General features: G+C 48.4%; 2 protein-coding genes across 3 annotated transcripts in view; one reads left to right on the plus strand and one right to left on the minus strand.

Annotated features, from left to right (window-relative positions):
* LOC130489224 (tubulin alpha-1A chain) overlaps positions 1-22,709 on the plus strand; it is a 129,703-nt gene that overhangs the window by 20,873 nt on the left and 86,121 nt on the right. The window lies entirely within an intron of this gene.
* Positions 8,307-19,434, minus strand: PRPH (peripherin). 2 transcript variants are annotated; one of them, XM_056862989.1, is made up of 9 exons: positions 18,869-19,434; positions 14,895-14,955; positions 14,390-14,485; positions 13,074-13,241; positions 12,420-12,545; positions 10,310-10,530; positions 10,094-10,143; positions 9,135-9,214; positions 8,307-8,379 (listed from the first exon to the last, which is right to left on the minus strand). In XM_056862989.1, exons 1-9 carry the CDS (start codon positions 19,423-19,425, stop codon positions 8,332-8,334), a joined length of 1,407 nt encoding a protein of 468 aa, XP_056718967.1. In that variant the 5' UTR covers positions 19,426-19,434; the 3' UTR covers positions 8,307-8,331. The 2 variants fall into 2 exon arrangements, with proteins under 2 accessions (XP_056718967.1, XP_056718966.1); XM_056862988.1 differs by lacking the exon at positions 9,135-9,214 and having other exon boundaries at positions 18,869-19,425.

The following is a 22,709-nucleotide window of genomic DNA, read 5'->3' on the forward strand; positions in this document are numbered from 1 at the left end:
GCCCAAAGCTTTTACTATTTAGGCTTTCAAACATCTAAAAGCAACTTTCGCAGTTCATTTTTATTCCTGGACACTTTGGAGGCTTTTGAAAGCTACAATATTATATATTGTATGCAGTCATACGGTTGCCAACTCCAGGTTGGGAAATTCCAGGAGATTTGAGGGTGGAGCCTGGAGAGGGTGGGGTTTGGGGGGCCCCTCAGAGTCAGCCCTCCAAAGCAGCCGTTTTCTCCAGGGGAATGGATCTATGTTGTCTGGGGATCACCTGTAATTTTGGGAGATCTGCAGGCCCTACCTGGAGTTTGGCAACCCTAAGATGCAAAACCATAATACAATGAGAGCAAAAGAGCTGGATAAAATGCAGTCAGCAGGGGTGTTGCTACTTGTAATGGAAACACAGTTTTGCCCTGAGTAAGGTCTCCATCTTGGAACAGGAGGGGTTTTCCAGTGCATGATTTTTTCATCTTAAATCTGAGTACCTCACTCTTCTTTCTGCAGGTGTGCGGCCCAGGAACTGCCTAGTTCTGCTTAGACAGAAGGATTGTCATCTAATGTCCGGGGACCCAAGTTAGGTAGAAAGGCAGCATAGAAAGTATTCTAACCCAGTGTGGTGGGCATAGCCACAAAATGGCTGCCACATAACGGCTGCCACAGGAGGTGGAGCCAGCCACAAAATAGCTGCTGCAGCTTCCCTTGTCACACAGTGAAGATCCTTGTGCTGCTGCTGAAGCAATGTTTTTAAAAATCTGCACAGCCAATCAAATCTCCAATGGCCAGTCAGAAGCCTTGCTGGGCGAAAGCCCCAACCTGGTCCCACCCACTTTCCAAAAAACACTTGGTGGGCCAAGGTGTCAGCAGGCGCCACGGTGCTCATGGGCACCATGCTGGGGACCCCTGACCTAGAATGGTGTACACGTCCCTTCCTTAAAGCCAGCCTTTCCTCCAAGCTGGGCTGCCTCTGGTGCCATCTAAACACGAGAGGAGGTGCAAAGTGTTGTCATTGCTCCACAAATAGCTACAGCAGAAAGCCAAGCCGCATACTGTAGAGACAAGGCACCTGAGCCACTTCTGGTCCCAAGCAGTCCAGATAAGGGATACTCAACCTGTATCGTACTGCTGATTAGCCTGAGCTGGGGAAAACTTCATGACGTCTCTGCTAGGCCTTTGGCAGACAAAATTGCTTGCCTGTCACAACATGGACTCCTCAAAGATTTAGCAGATCAACCCCAAAATATTGTTTTAGTTGCTCAAATGAATTTCATTTAGTGCACCCCAAGGACGTCGATGATTTGCTTGGAGTACAGCTTGCCACATCCCTTGTCTATCACAGCTGACAATGTCTAGCCAGAGGAGATTGCCTAGTTTGTTCCAGGAAGTGGCAAATTTTTCTTTGAAGGAGGGGATGATGCTGACCATCTTGAAGACAGTTCTTTCAGAATCCTTCCCTTGGCCCAGATGATCTCAGCTATCAGCCTATTGCAAATAGCTCTTTTGGGAGAATGGTGTTTGAGCAAGTGGTGGACTGGTAACTCCAGGCCTTCTTGGATAACATGCATTATCTAGATCAGTTACCCCCACCCCATGTGGTGTCCAGGGGAGCCATGGCACCCAGTGATGTCTTTCCTGGTTCCCAAGTCCTTCTTTTCCAAAGCAATGAGCCAATCCTGACTTCCTCCATCTCACTGGAGCAGCAGATCCTTCAGAAGAGTCCAAAAGGCATCACTTTTGTGTCTGCAAGAAGCCCCCTTTCAGAAACAGCTGTTTCCAACTTCAGTTGGAGTAACTCTGTATAGGACAGGGAAATCCCCATACTTTTAGCGTGCAGGAAAATGGAATTTCAGCAGGCAATGCTTCTCCCGCAATAGTTGCCACTTTTTTAAAAAAAATCCAGAACTGGCCCTCTTAGGACTTTTACAGCAGCTGTGCAGAAATTCAACAGGTGAAGTCCCCCCCTTTGAATTTCCATTCAAGAAAGCTAAATGAGGAGGGGGCCGGGAGTGGCAGCATGTATGAAGGAAGCTTGACCAAACCACAGACTGTGTTAGACCCTGTGACAGAAATCCTAAAACCTGCTAAGGCTCAGGAGTGGCACCCAGAGTTAATTGCGCAGTTAATCCCTTTTGGACAAAGGATGATCCAGTTAAGACCAGACCAGGTATTTGTCATGGGAGTCCAGAGCCATTACCAGGTGCTTGATGGAGGTGGGATATGGTTCTGATTGGTAAAAGTAGCCTCTGACATCAGAGATGGGGATTTGCATGGGATTGGAGAAATCCTCTTGTCACTATAAGGAAGTAGGCTGGCTTAGGCCCAACTCCATTTAGCATAAATATATGTACATTTGAGATTTTCCCTTGTCTTCAGTTTTCAGCCTTCAGTGGAAACTGGGCCCACAGGAAGTTGGGTAGGGGTTAAGAACTCCTTCGATTTCTTGTTACAAGAAATTCTGCACAGGCTCTGAGGAACCAGCTACAGCATAGGTAACATGTTTAGGATAGTTCAACTGTACTGCTTTTCGTTTGAATACCTGTGTTGTTGATGCTGCTGTGTGTTTCCCCTGTATTTTGTTTTGCCTTTTTCCCACACCCTTTTTGATCCAACCACCCTCCCCCCCTTTTTTTTTTACAATAAACCTTTTAAATAAAGACTTTCCTTTGGCTTCACCTAGTCCAATCTATTTCTCTGGGATATTTCCTTTAATCTCTTCCCCACGTGCTAGACTATGAACGCTACCAGATTGGTGATAAGTTATTTTGTTATTGCTCTAGTACTGTGCTGGAAGAGGGCCTTCTCAGTGGGACAGTCTAGAGGTTCTCAGGAGGTCCTAACTGGTGTGTGTGTGGGGGGGGGGTTACCAGTGTACTTTCCAGGGAATCCTTGGTCTAAGGGAAGATTCCCAGCAAGGAAAGGCACCATTTCCCCTTTCCTATCACACAGACACAATCTGTATGTACGAAACAAACAAGTAAAAACCCACAGAATACAGAGGACCTTTATTGGCTGGTTGGAAGCAACACATGACCTATTCCGCACCAACAGCCAAGTGTCATCAAGGAGCTGGCACTATTCAGGGGAGATCAAGGAGCACCAGAGACAGTTCTGCTACAACCACTGAGTCTCCCATGAGTCCGGTTTCTTCACAGGAGGGTGAGACAAACTGGGTTGTCACCTGGGCGTATGACCTCATCTTTCCCCAAGCTGGACATTAGTGAAGCAGAGCTGTTCAAAGGAAGGACAGACTGGAGAACCAGCATGTGTGGACGTGTTTGGTATGTCACAAGAGTAGTGGGAACGATGGGGGATCAGCATAGCAAAAGGACAAGATCTGGTCCTGGAATTAATGCTGAGAACTATTTGCATGCAGAAGTTGGCACCAGGAATTCTCGTCAAGTCCAACTGTGAATATGGGGGAAATGGCAACATGGCTATGAAAAGTAGAAGAGTTGGTTTTTATATGCCAACTTTCTCTTCCACTTAAGGGAGAATCAAACCAGCTTACAATCACCTTCCCTTCCTCTCCCCACAACAGAAACCCTGAGATAGGTGGGACTGAGAGAGAATGACTGGCCCAAGGTCTCCCAGCTGGCTTCGTGTGTAGGAGTGGGGAAACAAATCCAGTTCACCAGATTAGCCTCCGCCGCTCATGTGGAGGAGTGGGGAATCAAACCCGGTTCTCCAGATCAGACTCCACCGCTCCAAACCACCGTTCTTAACCACTATACCACGCTGGCTCTCTTAGGGGAAATCAGCACCGAAGCCCAGGAAGGGGATCCCTATTTGTCAAAACCCAATATCGATAGGGGATAAGAAGGGCCTTGCTGCTCAACTGTGATCACAGTATTGCCCTTTAAGTGAAGAGCAAACCTTTGGGAGCCTCCCAGTGGGGTGATTGTGACACAACAGACACTTCTGTCTGCAACCCATGGAGTGAGCACATATCAGGGAAAAGGAGCAGGACAATGAGGGCCTGTGGAGTTCTACCCCAAAGTAGTGCCAGTGGCGGTGGATAAGAGTACCAGTGTGCTGTAGTGACTGAAGGAGTGAGGAGATAAGGGCTGAAATTTTCACTGTGCCCCTGAAGCTTACTGGGTGATTTGGGGCTGGTCTCATTCTGTCAGCATAACCTATTTCACAAGGTTGTCGTTAGGACAAAATGGTGGGGTAGGAAGGTGATCCTGTATGCTTGAGAGTGGACAGGATAAAAATCAAATCAATAATATATTAGATAACAGATATGAAAGGGGAACAGTCACCGCCTTTATCCTAGCACTTAAGACTCTTAAAAACTGGGTATGGACAACACGGATTAAGTCATTTATTAGTATACTGTACTGTTAGAATTTTCTAAAGCAATGTTAATAGACTTATATAGTGTTTTAGTGTACAAAGTACTTCATATGCATTATCTCCATCTCCCTTACAACATACCTGTCAAGTATTATTAACCACAAATTGGGATGTGGGGGCTGAGAGACAATTTGTGCTTTTGTGGCCGAGGCAAAAAGTATAGTGTGGTTCTCCTGATTGCCAAATCAGACTCTGGACGACTACAGTTAAAGTCCTAAACTTATAGAAATCAGCAGGCTTGGACTGGAGTAACTCTGCACAGGATTGCACTGTAAATACTGGCTACGAAAATACTATGTGTCAATTCCACATATTGGGCGGGCGGGGGGGGGGGCTTATGCTACAGGTGGTATGAATACCAAACGCATAAATGCCTCTTTCCTCATGGCAGTAGTGGACCCAGAACTTAAGAGTGAGGGGAACAAAGGTCCAGATTTCCCTGGAAACTACTTCCTCTCCGTTTCTCTTCCAGCTTTATGCCGTTAACAGTGCAATCCTAAACCAAGTTAATTGCTTGAGAAGGGTACAGCTGTTTAGGATTGTACTGCAAATCTCTTCTGTCACTCACCAAATTCTTCACTCTCATTTATGCTGTCTTTACTGCGGGGTCTGTGACGCTGTCTCATCTATAAAAGGCAGGACGAAAGTGCTTCTGAGAAGCTATATCTTTCTGTATATATCACCTTCAGAAGAATAGCTTTATAGGGTACCAATTACACATAACCACACGTTTATGTCAGTTACAGACTGCTATGCATCACTGGCAACCAAGATCAAGTTAATTTATGCTATAGTATTCCCTATTACTATGTATGGGTGAGAAAGTTGGACAATGAAGCTGATAGGAAGAAAGTAGATTCCTCTGAAATGTGGTGTTGGAAGAGAGTTTTATGGATACCGTGGACTGGCAAAAAGACAAACCAGTGGGTTCTAGATCAAACCAAGCCTGAACTCTCCCTAGAAGCTAAAATGACTAAACTGAGGCTATCATACTTTGGTGACGTTATGGGAAGACAAGAGTCACTGGAAAAGACAATAATGCTAGGAAAAGTTGAAGGCAGCAGGAAAAGAGGAACACCCAACATGAAAAGGGTGGACACTATAAAGGGAGCCACGGCCCTCAGTTTGCAAGACCTGAGCAAGGCTGTTAACGATAGGACATTTTGGAAGACATTAATTCATAGGGTCACCATGAGTCAGAAGTAACTTGGCAGCACTTACACACACACACACACACACACACACACAATTAGTGTAATGTGGCATAAAAGAGCGTGGGTTTGAGTATCAGATGGGTTATGTTCACTCTAGTTGCTGTTCAACATGTTTTTGTTTTGTTTTCAACATTTTCCTAACTGATAGAAAACATATACCTATTAGGCTCGGATCATTGAGGGACAGCATAGCCCACTTCTGGACTTGTCCCTCTTGGCCTGTGTACTGGGCTGCTCACAGCAGCTGCTCAAATCCAGGAGTTTAAGAAATGGTACCAGTACACCATCATAAAGGAACATGGCAGCCATGAATGGGCTGCAGGCACCTGGCAAAAAGAGAGACAAGATAATGGTGCTGTGAAAGGATGAGGCTCGATAGGCCTCATCTGTACCACAAGTCACCTATGGAAGATCTGGGCTTTGAAGTATTTGGAACTGGCCATTGCTGAAGACAATGAAATAAGCCATCATGTAGACCCATTATACCTGTTTCAAAACAATTAATTTTGAATGTCTGATCAAGAGGAAAGGGCCCCTTCATGAGGCCGGAGTTAAAGGTGCCATCACTGCAGTGTGGCGGAAAGCGAGAGAAAGGGTTGCCAAGTACATGTCAGTTATGCACTGGCACGAGATGTCGCCTTGGAGAAACTGGGCCTGACCGCATAACAATGCCACAGTGAGCAGTGGAGCCACGCTGCAGCCTGTAAGTGCCTTGGGTCAGCCTTCAAGTGTTCAGCTGAACTGCAGAAAGGAAGTTTGTAGCTCAGCAGCTTAAAAACCAGCCTGATTTGCACCCCACAGCCGCAGCTGAGAGGATTCCGCTGTAGTCAGTCACTCTGCTGCAAACCTGAGTGCTCAGAAGCATCAGGATTAGGGACGGCTGTTGATCTCCAGAACTATTCTGGACAAAACTATCAAATTACTAAAAGAACCTCCCTAGTTCCTGTGCTTCTGTAGTCTCACTATTGGCTTCAGAAATAGCTTTGTAGTGTCAGTATTAGGCAAAGCCATGGAGGTGCATCAGAGAACGGGGATCAATCACCTGTCAGTCCGGGTTCTGGGAGATCACCTGCCTAAGTTATCACAGAGCCCTGGTTCTCAGAGAGTAAAGTAGACATCCCTATATGACTATAATCAGCTGTGGATGAACAAGGCAGGAAAAATGTCTGGGAGATAAAATAGCCAAATAGATCAGTGGTTGATCACAGATCCAGTGAGTTTCCTTTAACATAGGAATTTCTTACCCATTTGCAAAGATAATTGGCAACCACAGCCCAGGGAATGAAAGGGAGATAGCTGAAATGATGAGAGCTGAAAGAGAAGAACATCTGAACACTGCTCAGGTGTGGGAAAGATGGATCTGAAGTTGGCAAATGGATAAGAATGTCTTTCATGCAGAGACTGAATTTAGCATTCATGAAAAACCACCACTTCACAGAGTAACATTTGAAGTTCTGTTTAATTTTTCTATGGGTTAGTATTTAGTAATATCAACTGAATACTCTCAGGGAATCCACACTGTTAAATTATATATTTGTCCTCTCTTTATAGATACGAATGACTTTAGCAGGATTAGCCCAGATTATATTAAAATAGCATCCATGAGTTTCTCTTTCCAGAGACTGGTAGTTCATCTGCCTTCCTTTGCATCCATAAACCAGAGGGCTGTATGCATTTCAGATGAAGGGTCACATCGGGTGCCAAGAACACAATACTTACAACTAAATCCAACAGTCCAGTAGGACTTGCCTCTGAACGAACAGCTCTAGGACTGGGTGCAATAGAATAATTAAGAATACATGGAACTGCACTGGAACCAAATGGAGAAATTTCTTCCCAAAGTAAGACTGTAATTTTGTTTTTAAATTAAGGCTCATTTTAACAAAAAAATAAATAAATAAAAATGCATTTAGTAATTTATTTTGTACATGCTAATCTTGGGCACCACTTGCCTTGAAAGCTCCTTGCTATGGTTACCAAAAGTCAGCTGTGACTCGATGACACTTTACACACACACAATTTTGGACATGCTTGGGAAGATTTCAGCAATTATAATCTTGATTTAGGAAATTCTCATACTGAGAACTTTTGAGAACCCCTATAATGCAGTGTTCGGCCTTGACTCAGCACAGAAAACTGACCATGGGGCTCCCATGGCAGGTGGTTGGGGCAGTGAACACAGATTGTGACCAGGTTGTTGATTTTCTTTGGTGCTTCTGCGTTGGAGGGCCTAGCTAGACTTGCCACTTGTCAGAGTTGCCCAGATTCCTCGCCACGACCATTTATGAACCAGAACATGACCCAGGTTTGAATTTAAACACATCAGCAAAATTGTACCTATTGTGAGCTGACTCCGACCAGTACCTGATGGCTTCGAGTCAAGGTGATGCTCTTCCCCTTTCACAACAAGGCTGGCTGGAAGTGGGCCTCGCAGGGCAAGGTGAAGATCTGAGTGGCAAGAGGTAGGAGACAGTGGAAGAGGAGAGCAAGTGAAGAGATCTCCACTCCCCAGCCATGTGTGGTTATTGCTGGAATCACAACCAGGCTGCCCCTAGGAAGACTAGAGGCACACGTAAGGGGAGAGCTGGCTATAGAAGCCTGGTGGGAGTGTGGAAAGGCTGTTGAGAGGTAAGAGGTATTAGCATCATTATAAGTAAGGCCAGTGTGGCTTTGTGGGGAACTGGGGGTTCTGCTGCTGGGACTTCTGCACGTTGGCTACTTAGTGCCCATCCCTGTGGCATGGGTAGGTAGGTGTCTGGTGAGGTCGGCATCACTTTTCTAGCTCCGCTCTCTGCTGTTTCCTGGACTCAGTCACCACCTGCTGTGATCAAACAGATAGACCATAGGGTTAAGACTCTTGGACTTCTGGGAATGAAAAGAGCCACACTGACCAGTTCACTAAATGATAGACAGAGCTGTATGTACTCCATGATTTTGTGTGAGAGTGCCAGACTGAATTTTATAAAGGGTGCAAAAAATGCAACATTCTGGGGGGGGAAATTCCCAAAACAAGAAGGAAGTTTCTAGTCCCAAAGTCTGCAAATGTTGGTTTGATATAAGGATAACGCCACTAAGTGGTCAGATATAGCTTTCAGTCCCCTGAATAGCTCCGTGCTCCTTCCCATTACTGGCACAAAAAGAATGAATTATACAAAAGAAGCTATTAATATATGCAAATTAAAATACCTTACATAATTTACACAGAACTCAGATTATTATTTCTTCAAAGCAGAGTACACACAGCCCTTATTTTAGGACTGGAAAAGACTAAAATACAACCCCAACTCCATACAGCAAGACATGACATTACCCCCAATATACCTCTTGCAAGTAAAGTCACATAGTCTAGACCACAGAGCAGAGGTAGCAAAAAGCACATAAGAAACACACTCCTCCAGAAGACCTAAGGAGAAGGCAGGAGCTAAGGGAAAGAATTATACCCCCTTCACCCTAGCAAAACCTGCTCTGGGCCTAGGTATGAGCCTCTCTATAGATATTCTGGCCATTTTTGTTCATGCCCAGGCATCACATTCAAAGCCTTCATCTCCTACTGGAGACTGTTAATATGCTCACCTCTCCATCTCGTGTTTCAATGGTTTTGATCAGAACCGTCTTCCTGGTATGAGTTTCTACAGTTGGCTCAGGCTCTGAAACTATAGGGGTGGGAGGCCATTAGGAGAGAGCACAGAGCAAATTCAAAACAACCCCTTCTCTCTATAACAGACCTAAAGTATGATGTTAGGTTTGCTCAGAATGAACTGGAGATGAGACAGGTGAGATACTTTTCCCCAAGGGAAAGCAAACTAAACTCAGGTTGTCTGTGTCAGAGGGCAGAAGAGGATTCTCCACAACAGAGCTTAACAACTACCCAATGTGCTCTCCACTAGGTCAACAGTAACTCAGCTTTGGGTTGGGAACTCATTGACAGGAAGCAAGAGGTTCACACAAACAAAGTCTCCTATTTGTGCCAATACTACCAAGCAGATCTCTGCATGTGCTCTTCCAGAAACCCACATACATGATGCAAAATCTGAGCCATGCCCTAGAGCCGTGTTGGCGAACCTATGGCACGCATGCCGCACTTGGCACGCCGAGCCCTCTCTGTGGGCACGCGCGGGTAAGTTGAGCAGCCGTCGCGTCTGCCTTCCCTGGACTCCCCGCCGCCCAGCTGGGCAGCGGGGGCTTTGAACTGCTCCGCGCTGCCTGCAAAGCCCCCCCCCCTTCCCTGGACTGCCCGCCGCCCAGCTTAGGAGCTTTGAACAAACATTAATTGTTCAAAAGCATGCCAAATGCAAACTTTTACCTTTCAATAAAAAGTTGTTTGTATCATTGAAAGCTCTGTTATTGTGTTTTTCTTTTAAGGCAAAAGATGTTAATGTATGAGTTGTTTTTTCTAAACTAAAACCTCAATATTCAGATTAAATTGCCGTGTTGGCACTTTGTGATAAATAAATGGGTTTTGGGTTGCAGTTTGGGCACTCTAAAAGGTCTCTAAAAGGTTTGCCATCACTGCCCTAGAGCAACAAGCTTACCTGTGGTTTTGATGCTGAGTGTTGACATGGATTGGACAGGCACTGAAATCCTGCAGGAAACCCAAAGTAAGAAGCAATAGAATAAGCTCCTGCAACCTACTCCATAAATACCCCCCTCCTTTTAATATTGTTCTTCTTGATCCATTCTGCATTGGCAGAAAGGAAAGGGGTTGGACTATACAAAGCTGGAGGGAATTACTGGCCTAGGAAACCCACCTGCTTTCCTCTCCCTCTAGCAGCTTGCGGTAGGTGGCAATCTCAATGTCGAGGGCCATCTTGACATTCAGTAGGTCCTGGTACTCCCGCAGGTGCCGAGCCATTTCCTCCTTCATGTGCTGGATCTCCTGTTCCAGCCGTACCACTGAGTCTTGGTAGGAGTTCACCTCAGCCCCGTACTGGTCCTCCAGATCCCGCATCTGCCTCATCAGGGCTTCATTCTGGGGTGGCAAGTGACTTAAATGTGCCAAATGTAGATGAGAGCCCTTGTACCTTTACCTGAAAATCACCTCTTCAGAGCCTAAAATCCTGCTCCTAATTTCCAAATGAGTGGGAGAAAGTAAGCCAGCAGAACAGAGATCAAGGGCTGGTTTCTCAAACAGGCTTCAAGGGTCAATGCATGGCTGTGGACAGCCTTCACTGCTGGGTGGGGCTGCCGTATTCCCAGGTGGGAATCAGTAATTTCTAGGACTTTGTCACTGAAGATTAAGAGTTGGTTTTTATACCCCACTTGTCTCTATCTGGAGGCGTCTCAAAGTGACTTACAATCGCAATTCCTTCCTCTCCCCACAACAGAAACCTTGTGAGGTAGGTGGGGCTGTGAGAGTTCGGCGAGAACTGTGATTGGCCCAAGGTCACCCAGCAGGCTTCATGTGGAGGAGAGGGGAAACCAACCCAGTTCTCCAGATTAAGAGTATGCTACTCTTAACCACTATACCATGCTGGCTCTCATTTATGAGGTTCTGTATTTTTGTAGTGCTGATTATAGTGTCTAAAACACTGACGTTTACCAAGAACAGTGGCTTTTTTAAAGTTGAAAAGCTTTTATTTATCCCTTCCTTTAATAAATACTAATTTATTAGAATTAGTCCATTCTTAACCCCCCCCCCCATCCCTTTTAAACACCTTACCATGCACAGTCAGAGTACCCAAGGGGGGATTTGTTTCAGGATCACTTAAGCATAAAGTTGACAAAAATCTTTAAAAACATTCATCTCAACCTGGGGGTGACAGGACAGAGTTGAATGAAGCCTGAGGCACTCCTATTTTGGCAGGACAACTACACTTTTTCTGATTCTAAAACCAATTCCTATTTTCCTATTCTAATCAGAATATTCACTGGGGTTAAGGCTGTTATTTTAAAAGAAAAAAACATCTTAGCTGGGGCAAAAAGTCCTCCAGGTGAGGCAGTGGCTCACTTGGCTGCATTTATACTTTTACTTGTAACTGAGCACTGAAAATAGGTGCTGGGAACCAACTCATTGCTAAGCCCTGGCCTCCTGCATATGCTGACAGCCCAGTTCCACCGAGGGTTGCCAGCAGGTCAGGAGGAAAATGTCCTGTCCTTTTATCAGAGGTTGAATATACAGAAATCTGTGGATGAAGCTTTTCATGGAATGGAGCTGAATAATATCACCTGGTAATGGCTGCCAATCAAAATTATATTATTATTATTATTATTATTATTATCATTATTATTATCATTATCATTATTTTGGATAACAGAGTGCACACAAAAGGAGCTGGTTTTATTTGTTCCAGTGGTCTGCGTTACACCAAACGCACATCTTATCCCTGGTGTACAAGAAGTGTGTACCATTTTTGCTATGACTAATGAAATCAAAGAGCCCCATGGGGCAGAGAGGTAAGCTGCAGTACTGCAGTTCAAGCTCTGCTCACGACCTGAGTTCGATCCTGACGGGAGTCAGTTTCAGGTAGCCGGCTCAAGGTTGACTCAGCCTTCCATCCTTCCGAGGTCAGTAAAATGAGTACCCAGCTTGCTGGGGGTAAAGGGAAGATGACTGGGGAAGGCACTGGCAAACCACCCCGTAAACATAGCCTGCCTAGTAAACGTCAGGATGTGACGTCACCCCATGGGTCAGGAATGACCCGGTGCTTGCACAGGGGACTTTTACCTTTTAATGAAATCAAACCGATATTAAAAGGGCAGCCAGAGAGGCTAGTTTAATAATTGGCACCCCTAACTGTATCACTTGCATAAGCTCCTGCATGATGATTTGGAATACTAAGCAAGAAGCCCAACGTGGGGAGGAAGCAACGTGGCTCCCCCAGGGAAGAGGGCAGGAGGCTCAGGATAGGATCTACTCACTGTCCCCTTGAGTCCATCCACCTCACAAGTGAGACTCTGGATCTGGCGCCGAGATTCGTTCATCTCCTGCTTGGCCTGGCGAAGGGCCTCGTGGTTCCGATTGGCTGCATCCGACAGATCGGCAAACTGCAAGAAACGGGAGTAGGGTTCAATCACAGAAGCAGGGAACCAGCACACAGTGCAATCCTAAGCACAGCTGCCCTCTTCTGATTCCACTGAAACCGATGGAATGGGCTTCAAAGGGTGTAACTTTGTTTAGGATTGCACTGACAGAATGGGGTAGGAGCTCTGGAGAGCTGCAGCACACTCCTGACCCTGCAATATGGGGCTTGGGGTGAAACTACTCCTCACTTTTTTGGCTATGTCCACCCTTGCACTGACTGTCTACCTGTCTATCACACTTGTATCCTTCCCTGTCTCCAAAGAGCTCAGGGAGATGTAGACAGGGTTCCCCCAAGTTACCTTCTCAATAACCTTATGATGCATATCAGCTGGAGAGGCTCTGTGCCACCTAGTGAGTTTCATGGTTCAACTAGATCAAATCCAGGGCTGTCTGGTCCACACCCAACACTTCCCATTACACTACACTGGCTCTCTGTGAATACATGCCCCATCCCACCCTCATGCCCTTCTCGTTGCACCCAATTTAGGCACCTTGGATTTGTACCACTCTTCAGACTCCTGCAGATTCTTGACAGCGATGCTCTCGTACTGGGTGCGGATATCTCGCAGAGCAGCTGTCAGGTCCGGTTTGGCCTGCTGCTCCACCTCCACTTGCATCTGCTGCTGGCTATGCATGCTCACTTGCATGTCGTTCAGCTCCTGCACGCATCCGCCAAGACAAGTCAGACATGTTCAAGAATGCATCCCACAAAGCAACATGGATGTACATAATGGCAATCACACATGAGACAGCATACCCACAAAACTAGGTGCATGAAACACAAAGGAGAATATCCACAAGCGCATGGGTACCTACTGGACCCACAGACAAGAACATTATGCATCATGATTACAGTAGCTCATAGAGGGCAGGCAAGGAGCACATAACGGCACCCATAAACCCGCCGCAATCAGAACAGCAGCATTACAAGGCACATGCCCACCACCAAGAGATACATCAAACAGACAGAAGAAAAGCAACAGGTGTGAGAGACAACCGGCTCCATGTAAAGACTTCTTAGTTGGATCAGGCTTACAAACCTACAGTGACAATCCTGAGTTGCTCTGCTTGCACTATCAAGGATTTGGCTTGGGAAGTAGCTGCAGTGCTGTTATTCGCCACTAGATGGGGCATAAGCAACATGGTGTGTGTGTGTGTGTGTGCGCGCGAGCGCGCGTGTGTGTGTATAAACTGCCATCCAGTTGTGGCTAATTTAGGGCAACCCCATGGGGTTTTCAAGGCAGGAGATGTTTAGAAGTGGTTTGCCATTGCCTTCCTCTGCATAGCGACCCTGGAATTCCTTGGTGGGTTCCCATCCAAATACTAACCAGAACTGACCCTGCTTAGCTTCCGAGATCTGACAAGATCAAGCTAGCCTGGGCCACCCAGGCCCACAAAAATTAAAGAGCTCTGGATGGGATCCACCACCACAATCTCTCCCTCCCTATCAAACCCAATCACATCACTTTTCCTAATACAGGCCCAATTCTGCTGCCTCTTCTCGAGCCCTTACCTTTCCTCCCATGGCTCCCCCTGGGACCATGCTGCCACCATGGCTAGCCATTGGGTTGGGGGAAGCATGCTGTCATTGCTAAGTGAGTACAGGAGATACCCCCCAGCCTCATGCAATCAGGGGAGGCAGCAACAACCAAGAGAAGGTGTCCACCTGTGCAATGGGATGGGTGTTTTAGGGTGTTCTGCTAGATTCTTGAGACTGTCTACATCAACAAGGCAAAGGAGGATATCTTTAGCCGGGGAAGGTGATCACCTGCCCTTGGTCTCAATGCCGGTGCCTTTATTTCCTTACCTCGTCATGCAGTTTCTTGAGGAATTCAATCTCATCCATGAGGGACTCAATCTTGCGCTCCAGCTCCAGGCGGGAAAGGGTGGCATCGTCCACATCCTAGCGTGCCACGGGAAGGGGAGAACCAGAATCAGAAACACAACAAGCAGCCCTTCTCTTTCCATTTTAATGTATAATGTGTAAGGGAAAGAAGGCAAAATGTCCGCCCAACTTCAATAGCCTGGCTGGCAGGAGCAATAGAAGGTGGAGCATGAGGCCTTAATTCAGCACAACGGACAGCTCATGCATTGCCCAAAACGGCACTGAAGAGGTGAGCTTCACAACTCCTCCGGTGCTGCTGCTAGTTGCTGGAGCAAGACGGCACTAAAAAGCTTACCCACATAACAGTGAGAGCGGAGACAAACTGGAGAACACTTGGTAAGCCTGCACGTCCACAAGCACAAAGGGAGCATGAGAGAGCCGAGAGGTGCCACTTCCTTTGCTCTGCTCCATCTGCGGGCACGCTTACCTTGCGGAAGAGAACCAGGTTGTTTTCTGCTTCTTCACGCTTGTGCATCTCTTCATCCAGCCTGCAGGACACAGAGAGCAGAAGAGGGCTAGAAATGGGGCTAATTATAGTTCACCATCGTATTGACCGCACTGACCTAGCTGTAACCCCGTCTATCTATGATTATTCTCTGGCCTACCACACACAGTCCAGTGCTGGAGAAAAGTGATCTGTTTCTATCCCCCTCTCTTGCCAGAGCCACACCAGATGAAACAATCTGTCAAACAGGCTACATATATGGAAGCTCCTGCTGGCACCTTTCCTCAGTAGCCTGCATCATGCTTAATTCCTAGCAGATTATCACTATGTCAAACAAATTTATCCAGCTCCCTAGCATTTATTTACTGCGTGCTACGTACCATACAGAAGGGGTGGCAGAAGCCCCTACCTGGAGGAGTTGCTTATATTAGATGGTTGACATAACGAGTGGAGGGAAGTAAGAGATCGACCAGTAAACAAAATGAATTGGGGTTTGGAAGATTTGGTTGGTAGGGGAGACACAGAGAAATTAGTTCTGAAAAGGCTTTGCTAGAAGCACTTTGCAGCCTTTGGTGGCATTAAAAGCCTTCCATTGGGTGGGGATAGTTAACATACTCTGTTCTTCTGGAGAAAAGAGGAGATGTGTTCACAATGGCCTCTGCCCACACCTTTTTCCTTCTCCCATCATCTCCTGTCCATCCCTCCTACCTTGGCTGACTCAGGAGGAAGAAAGGATGGAGAAGAGGCAGCTTCGTCATTTTGCAGGCATAAAGGGCCACGCCCCATTTCTCTTCCAGCCTTTGGATCCTTACGCTTCTCTGTGCCCTCTCTTTCCCACCCCCGTCTGCCATTGCGTCAACCATGCCAGGATGCGGAAATTCAAACCCCACCCCACAGAGCCTTGGAGAATGCAGTCTCCATTTATCTGCCCTATGGTTTTGTTCCTTTTTTTAAAAAGCATCGGAGTAGTAGTGATGCATGCATCACACTGGACCCCTGTTATGAGCCAAACTGGACCCCCTACATACCACCAGGAGAGATCAATGCAGCTGCCCCACCACACCAGCGGCATCCATTTGACATCCTTTTCATGCCTATGTTTGCCAACTCACACCGATTCCACTATACAACTGTACTACCACCATGACATACAGACTCCTCCCACTGAAGGGATTTTTTGGTATGCATTCTCCCTTGCTACACCCTATTGTTCCTCTACCTGGTTCCCAACTTGGGGTACACGTACCCCCAGGGGTGTAAACCTGGACATTTAGGGGTACACAAAAAAAATTGAATAATGGTGGGGAAAGGCATTTGAAATAACAGCAACTATATTAATTACAAACATTTCGGAATTATGAGGGGTACAATTTATGGAAATGGGCTGCCAAGGGGTTCGCTAGTGAAAAAAGGTCGACAACCACTGAGTCTACCACCAAGTTCCACGGTCACTCCATTCTCCCTGCCCCATCCAGACATTTCATGGCTGCAACAGAACCGTAGAAGGGTCCAGCTTCACCAGGTGCCCATCCCTTTTGTCATTCCTAGACATCTTCTGGTAGTTCAGTCCTGCCACGCCCCACCCCACATAGTCAGATTTTCCTCCCCATTTCTGGATACTAGAGTCCAATGCCTTCCTACCCTTCTACATCCACTCCTATACATACACCCCACTCCTATACATACACGGTGTCCTATTGGTGGAGGTCTGTCCCCACTATAGGTTTTTATCCCACTGGCCCCTCAAGGATCCATTAGCAAATATACCTCTTTGCTATGCATATCAACCCTCCTCAAATCCTGAAAGTCATCTTCTTTCATTGAGTATGCCATTAAAAACGCTTCTCCTTATTGTGCTATGCACAAAGTAGCTTCCCTATTTCAGATGTGAAAGGCCCCCCGTACCGGTACATGAACAGAACATGGATTCCCATTCCCCCTTTTCATCTGTCCACATTCTCCATCCAGAGCGGGAGCAGAAATAAACTACTGAATTACCCTCTGCAGTCTGGGGATGTATTTCAGGAATCCTGGCTTGGCTCACAGCTCTCCTCACCCTGAGCCTCTAACGTTCAACCCAAGTTCCAAAATTTGGGATAAATGCCTGGAATCCCAGATGCACATTAAAAACAACATTTTTTCAGCATTGGGGGTATAGTCAGGGAGACCCAGATTCCAGAGTCGCTTGCAACCATTAAACCCTTTCTCAGAACTGGGGATAGACACGGGCTCCCCAGCCCTCAGCAGCCCCACACCCTCAAATTCTCGCCATCCCCATTAAGGTGAAGCCTAGAATGCAAAAGAAAAACTGTTCTGATGGTTAAGCAGCAATTAAGTATTTGTATTAGACCTATTGGGAATATTTAGTCAATGAAGAAGAGAAAGAATTACACAGGTTCAGTCGGTTCTGATTTTTTAAAAAATGTTATATGTAGATAATTCCAGAAGGGTCGCCATGTTAGTCTATTTTTAATTCTGCTGCCTCAGATTAACAGTCAATAGCTCCACAAGAGCCACCATTTGTTAACTAGTTCAGCCATATTTTTGTAGAACTGACCCAACTGGATCTGCTTATCAGGTCTTCCACTGCCCCTTCCTCGGTTAGATCTGATTTTATCTTTTCCCTACTCTGCCCATCTATCAAGAGTTGGGAGTGGTCCTCACCAGCTCTGAATGGGCTGATCTCTCTTTGACTGGTTACTGTTTCAAACTGGCATCTCCCCGCTCCCGCCTTTCTGCTGCATGTAACTTTAATTATAAATATATCTGCCATGGATGTACACTCTGGGCACCTGATGAAGTGAGCTGAGACTCCCCAAAGGCTTATGCTGGTATAAATTGTGTTCGTCTTTAAGGTGCTACTGGACCTTTCATTTGATATTATGCAGTAGTGTTATGTGTTGTGGTAATTTTTGGGGGGCTTCATGCTTGCTTTGATTCTGAAGGAAACTGCAAGTAAGGAAAGAAAGATATTACAGTTTAGAGTATATCCTGACTCCTGTGCCCATCGCTGGACTATTCCTTCTCTGCTCCTCTGGATTAGCACTAGAGCTCGCATGGGTTCAGTTAACATTTCTGCAGTAATCAGTCAATCATCTACATGCATTCCTCTTTGGGGTTCAATCCCCAGCTCTGAATCCCCAGCACCCAAATCTATACCCCACAGTAACCCATTAGATCTAACCCTCTCCCTAACTCAGGAACCTTGACGCTCCTCTGCGACTGGTTAAATGTCTTCTCCCAATAAGAGAACAGTAGCTAGGTGTCTAAAAACTACCAGCATTCAAGCCTATCTGGAAGCTTTCTTCCCTACTGCCAAGCTGACCTGAAATTACTGGTTGATGCTGCAGTGCACTCAGTATATGCTCAGAGACACCCTCTTCATAATTATATGAAATAGTTTTTATCCAGGCAATGTATATTGATGCAATTTTATCCTTTTTTGGCATTTCGTACATATGTAAGGATATTTTGTAATGGCCTATGGCTAAACAAATAAATGAATTCTTCTTCTTCTCTTCATAATCATTTCACTTGTTCCCAGGAGCTGGGAACTTTGGCATTCAGCTGAAACAGCGAGGGACCAGGCTCAGATGGGCTCTCTAACTCTCCGCCCACTCCCACCACCCCATTGGGTCCAGAATCCAGCCTCCCCCTCTATTAACCCATTACCCTCCACCAAGCGCTTAAAATCCACCTTAGAAGGCAAAGCTGCAGACTCATTCCTGGCCCAGCGTCGAGCCCAGGCTGTCCTCTGCCCCCCCCCCGGGTCGGTCGCCAACCTCCAGGTAGTAGCTGGAGATCTCCCGCTGTGACAACTGATCTCCAGCCGATAGAGATCAGCTCCCCTGGAGAAGAATGGCCGCTTTGGCCATTGGATTCTATGGCACTGAAGTCCCTCCCCTCCCTCCGCAGGCTGGGCCTCCAAAGCCTCCCTCCGGGGGCGGCGGCCTCACCTCTGCTTGAGCGCGGCCAGGTCCTCGGCCAGGTTGTCGCGCTCGACGTGCAGGCGGTCGCGGTCCTTGGCCAGCGCGTCCACCTGCCTGCGCAGCTCGCGCAGCTGGTCGTGGCAGAGGTCTGCGGCGCGCGCGGGCTCGGCGGCGCGGGCCTGGCCCAGCTCGGCCTGCAGCGCGGCGTTCTGCGTCTCCAGGTAGCGCACCTTCTCGATGAAGCTGGCGAAGCGGTCGTTGAGCTCCTGCAGCTCCTGCTTCTCGTTGCTGCGCGTGGCCAGGAACTCCTGGTTGAGGGCCTCGGCCCCCGAGAAGTCCAGCCGCTCGGCGCCGTAGGCCATGCGGGGCGGCGCCGGGGGGCCGTGGCGCAGGGCCAAGGCGCCCCCGCCGCCCCCGCTGCGGTAGGAGCGCAGCGAGGCGCCGGCCGAGGGCGCGCTCAGCAGCCGCGTGGCCGAGGCCGAGGCGGCGTAGCGGGACGACGAGTAGGACCCGGGCGACAGCAGGGGGGGCGGCCCGAAGGTGCGGCGGTACGAGGTGGCGCGGAGGCCGCTGCAGTGGCTCATGGCTGCGGCGCACGAGGGGGCCGGCTGGGGCGGGCGAGGCGGCTTTATAGGCGCCCGAGTGGGGAGGGGGAGGAGGGGGGGACAGGCTCCTCCTCTCTTGGATGCGGCCCACAGCCCCGCATTGCAGCCCCGCCGGCGGGGGAGAGGGAACCGCCCCGGCCGCCGCGCCCGGAGAAGAGGCTCCGGTCGGGTCGGCCACGAGAGGAGAGAAGGGGCGTCCGTTTTGGGGGGATGGAGCCGGCGCGGAGACCCCGGCCCTGCGGGTCAGCTGAGGGCTGGGCTGGCCTGGCCTCGGGGCGGTTTCCTCCTCGACGGAATGGCTGGATGACGCTGCGGCCCCGCTACAACTGGTGGGTGGATATGTTAGGGGATTTGGAGGGTCGGGAGGGTCTCCTAGACCTCCTGCCATTGCACCCGAGAAAGAAAAGGGGGTTTGTTTTTTAAGGAGCTTGGGATACTTTAGTTTACGCATAAAAGAGAAGCACATTTGTTTCCTTATACTGCAGTTCTAAAGATCCTAAATCTCTTTAGGATTGCACTGTTAATCGTTTTTTCATGTATTGGGAAGTTGTTCCATGTCAGATACGAAGCTTTTCTTTCCTTGAACGGTATATGGTATATCCCACCCTAGGAAAGAAAACAGACGCAAAGGCTATGGGGAAGAGAGCACCCAGGAGTCCTGCCACGTCTCACCCCCTTCACTCTGACCTCCGTCACCCAGTTTGCAGAAACCAAGGGTGCAGCAGGGAAAGGGTTAGTACAAACTGCCAAATGGAAACATTTTGACACAAGGGCATCCTGGACAACAGACCTCTTTCCAGTGGCTGCTCCCATCCTTTGAGTAAGCCTAATTACCCATTTGAGAAGTGGCGGGGTCGGGGGGGGGGGGATAAGAGTCTTCACATTGTGTCCATCTGTATCACATTTGGAAAGACACTTGTCTGGCAAGTCTGCACCTCCATGCATACACAGGACAACCTGCAAGTCATGGCAATACCCCAATAGAACCCACTCCTAAATGCACACAGAACAAATGTACATTTGTGACATGCTGTGCCACACACAATATGAACAAGTCTCCCTGACGCTGCATCCCACCCACCAACCTTGCTAGCTACAGGACTGACGCAGAAGCCAGCTTGGTTACATGGACGTGCCTTTTGGCACACAGTTCATCTCTTATTCTTTTAGGAGGCTCTCTCTCTCTCTCTCTCTCTCTCTCTCTTTTTTTTTGCCATGTCCTGGATGGCACATGGCTAGCCCAATCTTGTCAGATCTCAGAAGCTAAGCAGGGTCAGCCCTGGTTGGTCCTTGGACAGGAGACTACCTAGGAGCTCCAGGGTTGCTACACAGAGGCAGGCAAGGGCAAAACCACCTCTGAAAATCTTTTGCCTTGAAAACCCTATGGGGTTACCATAAGTTGGCTGCAACTTGACTGCCTGTTTCACCACCATCTTTTTCATGTGTCTGGCACATCATGGTTGGTTCTGTATTCCAGACTATAACTTAAAGTAACCACCACTCTATTTTTCTAAGCTGAATAGCTGCACAGAGACATTTTTGGCTGAAGGCGAGTAGAACTTGCTGCTTCTCCTCCTGGCCATTCCCTACCCAGCCCTGCATCTTCCTTTCCAATAAACCCATTGGTGCAGCATAGTAGCATTGAGAATGAGTTGTGGTCTCGAAAGCTGCTGCTTCAAATCTCAGCTATACACAGCCCTCAATCCTCCATCTCTTTATGGGGAATTATATTGGCCTACTTTACAGGGCTGTTGTAAAGATTACTGTGAAAATGTTCTTGAATTGCTTGGACACTGAGGGGATTTTTTTCACGGAGGTTTGCTGCGGTTTCACTTTTGGTTTGGCCCGGTTCAAATTTTTGATTTCTCATGACTGATCCGAATTGAAGAATAAAAACCGCTTCATGCCCGTGTTAAGCCAAACCTGTTTTGCTCCGTTCTTTCCTGTTGCTGCGTGGTTTTTGGTTCAGATCTCCATGGGGGGAAAAAAGCCTTTGTTCCTTGGTTCGCATCAATTGTCCCTACCCATGCCGGCTAATTTCTCCTCCCCCAAGAACGGCGATTGGCTGGGGGAGTTTCGCGCTCAGACAAGAATACCGCCCCTTTTTCTGCCTGGCTGCCTGCCTAGAGTCCTGGCACTTCTCTCCCTCCGTCCCAGAGGCAGGCAGGCGGGCAGGCAGCACACCTTCCCCGCCCCTCGCCCAGGATGGGCCTTGAAGCTGGGCCCACACCTCCAAGCCCAGGGGGACGCCGGATGGACGGCTCCAGGGGGACACTGGTGGGGGCCACTCCATGTGCGCCTCGAGCGCTGGGGGTGGGTGGGGGCAGCTTGGTTTAGGGCAGCTGGACCCGCGGGGGGGGGATGTTCAAGGGAAGGGGCTGTTGGCCCCCCTGACCCAATGGTGAGGGGGGATTTTTGAGAATTCGGGTGGGAAAAATGTGCATCCTGAGAGTGGAAAACCCAAGGCAAAACTCCTTCCCATCACTCTTCTGAAGAGGGGCAACCAGTCTGCTCTGGGTCTCCCTCCTCTCTCTCGATGCACTGGGGCCGGGGCTCAAGCCAGGGGCCTTCTTTCCTCTCCCCTCCCCCCACCATGCACACTGGCTAGATTGGGACCAGCAGGCTAGCCAGGAGCCCTCTTCTCTCTCACGATGCACTGGGGCCCCGGGTTGGGGCCAGCGCGCAAGCCAGGTGCCTTCTTTCCTCTCCCCGCCACCATGCACACTGGCTGGATCAGGACCGGCATGCCAGCCAGGAGCCCTCCTCTCTCTCACGATGCACTGGGGCCGGATCGGGGCCGGAGCGCAAGCCAGGGGCCTTCTTTCCTCTCCCCACCCCCGCCATGCACACTGGCTGGATCAGGACCGGCACTCCAGCCAGGAGCCTTCCTCTCTCTCATGATGCACTGGGGTAGATCCAGGCCGGCGCGCAAGCCAGGAGCCTTCTGGGGGGGACATACTCTGGGAAATTGCTTTAATGCAAGAGGTTTACAGTGGCCATTTACACACAGGAGGTTTTTCCTAGGATTTGCCGCTCTATAGATGCACCTTTTTCCCATCCAAATTCTCAAAACTCAACAATCAGCCCCCAAGCAGAGTTTTGAGAATTCGGATGGGGAAATGTGCATCTAGAGAGCGGCAAATCCAAGGCACTCCTCTTGAATCAGCACAGGTTGGAGCTGCTCCATTCCCACTTTCAGCTAAACACTTCTCTGGGCACATGGATGCAATTCCTCCCCCCCCCCCAAATCCTGTCTGTCATTA

This window comes from Euleptes europaea, chromosome 1, assembly GCF_029931775.1.
Source record: "Euleptes europaea isolate rEulEur1 chromosome 1, rEulEur1.hap1, whole genome shotgun sequence".
Classification (NCBI taxonomy): domain Eukaryota; kingdom Metazoa; phylum Chordata; class Lepidosauria; order Squamata; family Sphaerodactylidae; genus Euleptes; species Euleptes europaea.

Bases quoted from the DNA above. Each gene is read 5' to 3' on its own strand.
- PRPH (XM_056862989.1), bottom strand. From the start codon at position 19,425: ATGAGCCACTGCAGCGGCCTCCGCGCCACCTCGTACCGCCGCACCTTC. The intron at 14,956-18,868 runs GTGAGGCCGCCG...TGTGTCCTGCAG, and splicing joins CTGGCCGCGCTCAAGCAGAG to GCTGGATGAAGAGATGCACA. The intron at 14,486-14,894 runs GTAAGCGTGCCC...GTGGCACGCTAG, and splicing joins ACCTGGTTCTCTTCCGCAAG to GATGTGGACGATGCCACCCT.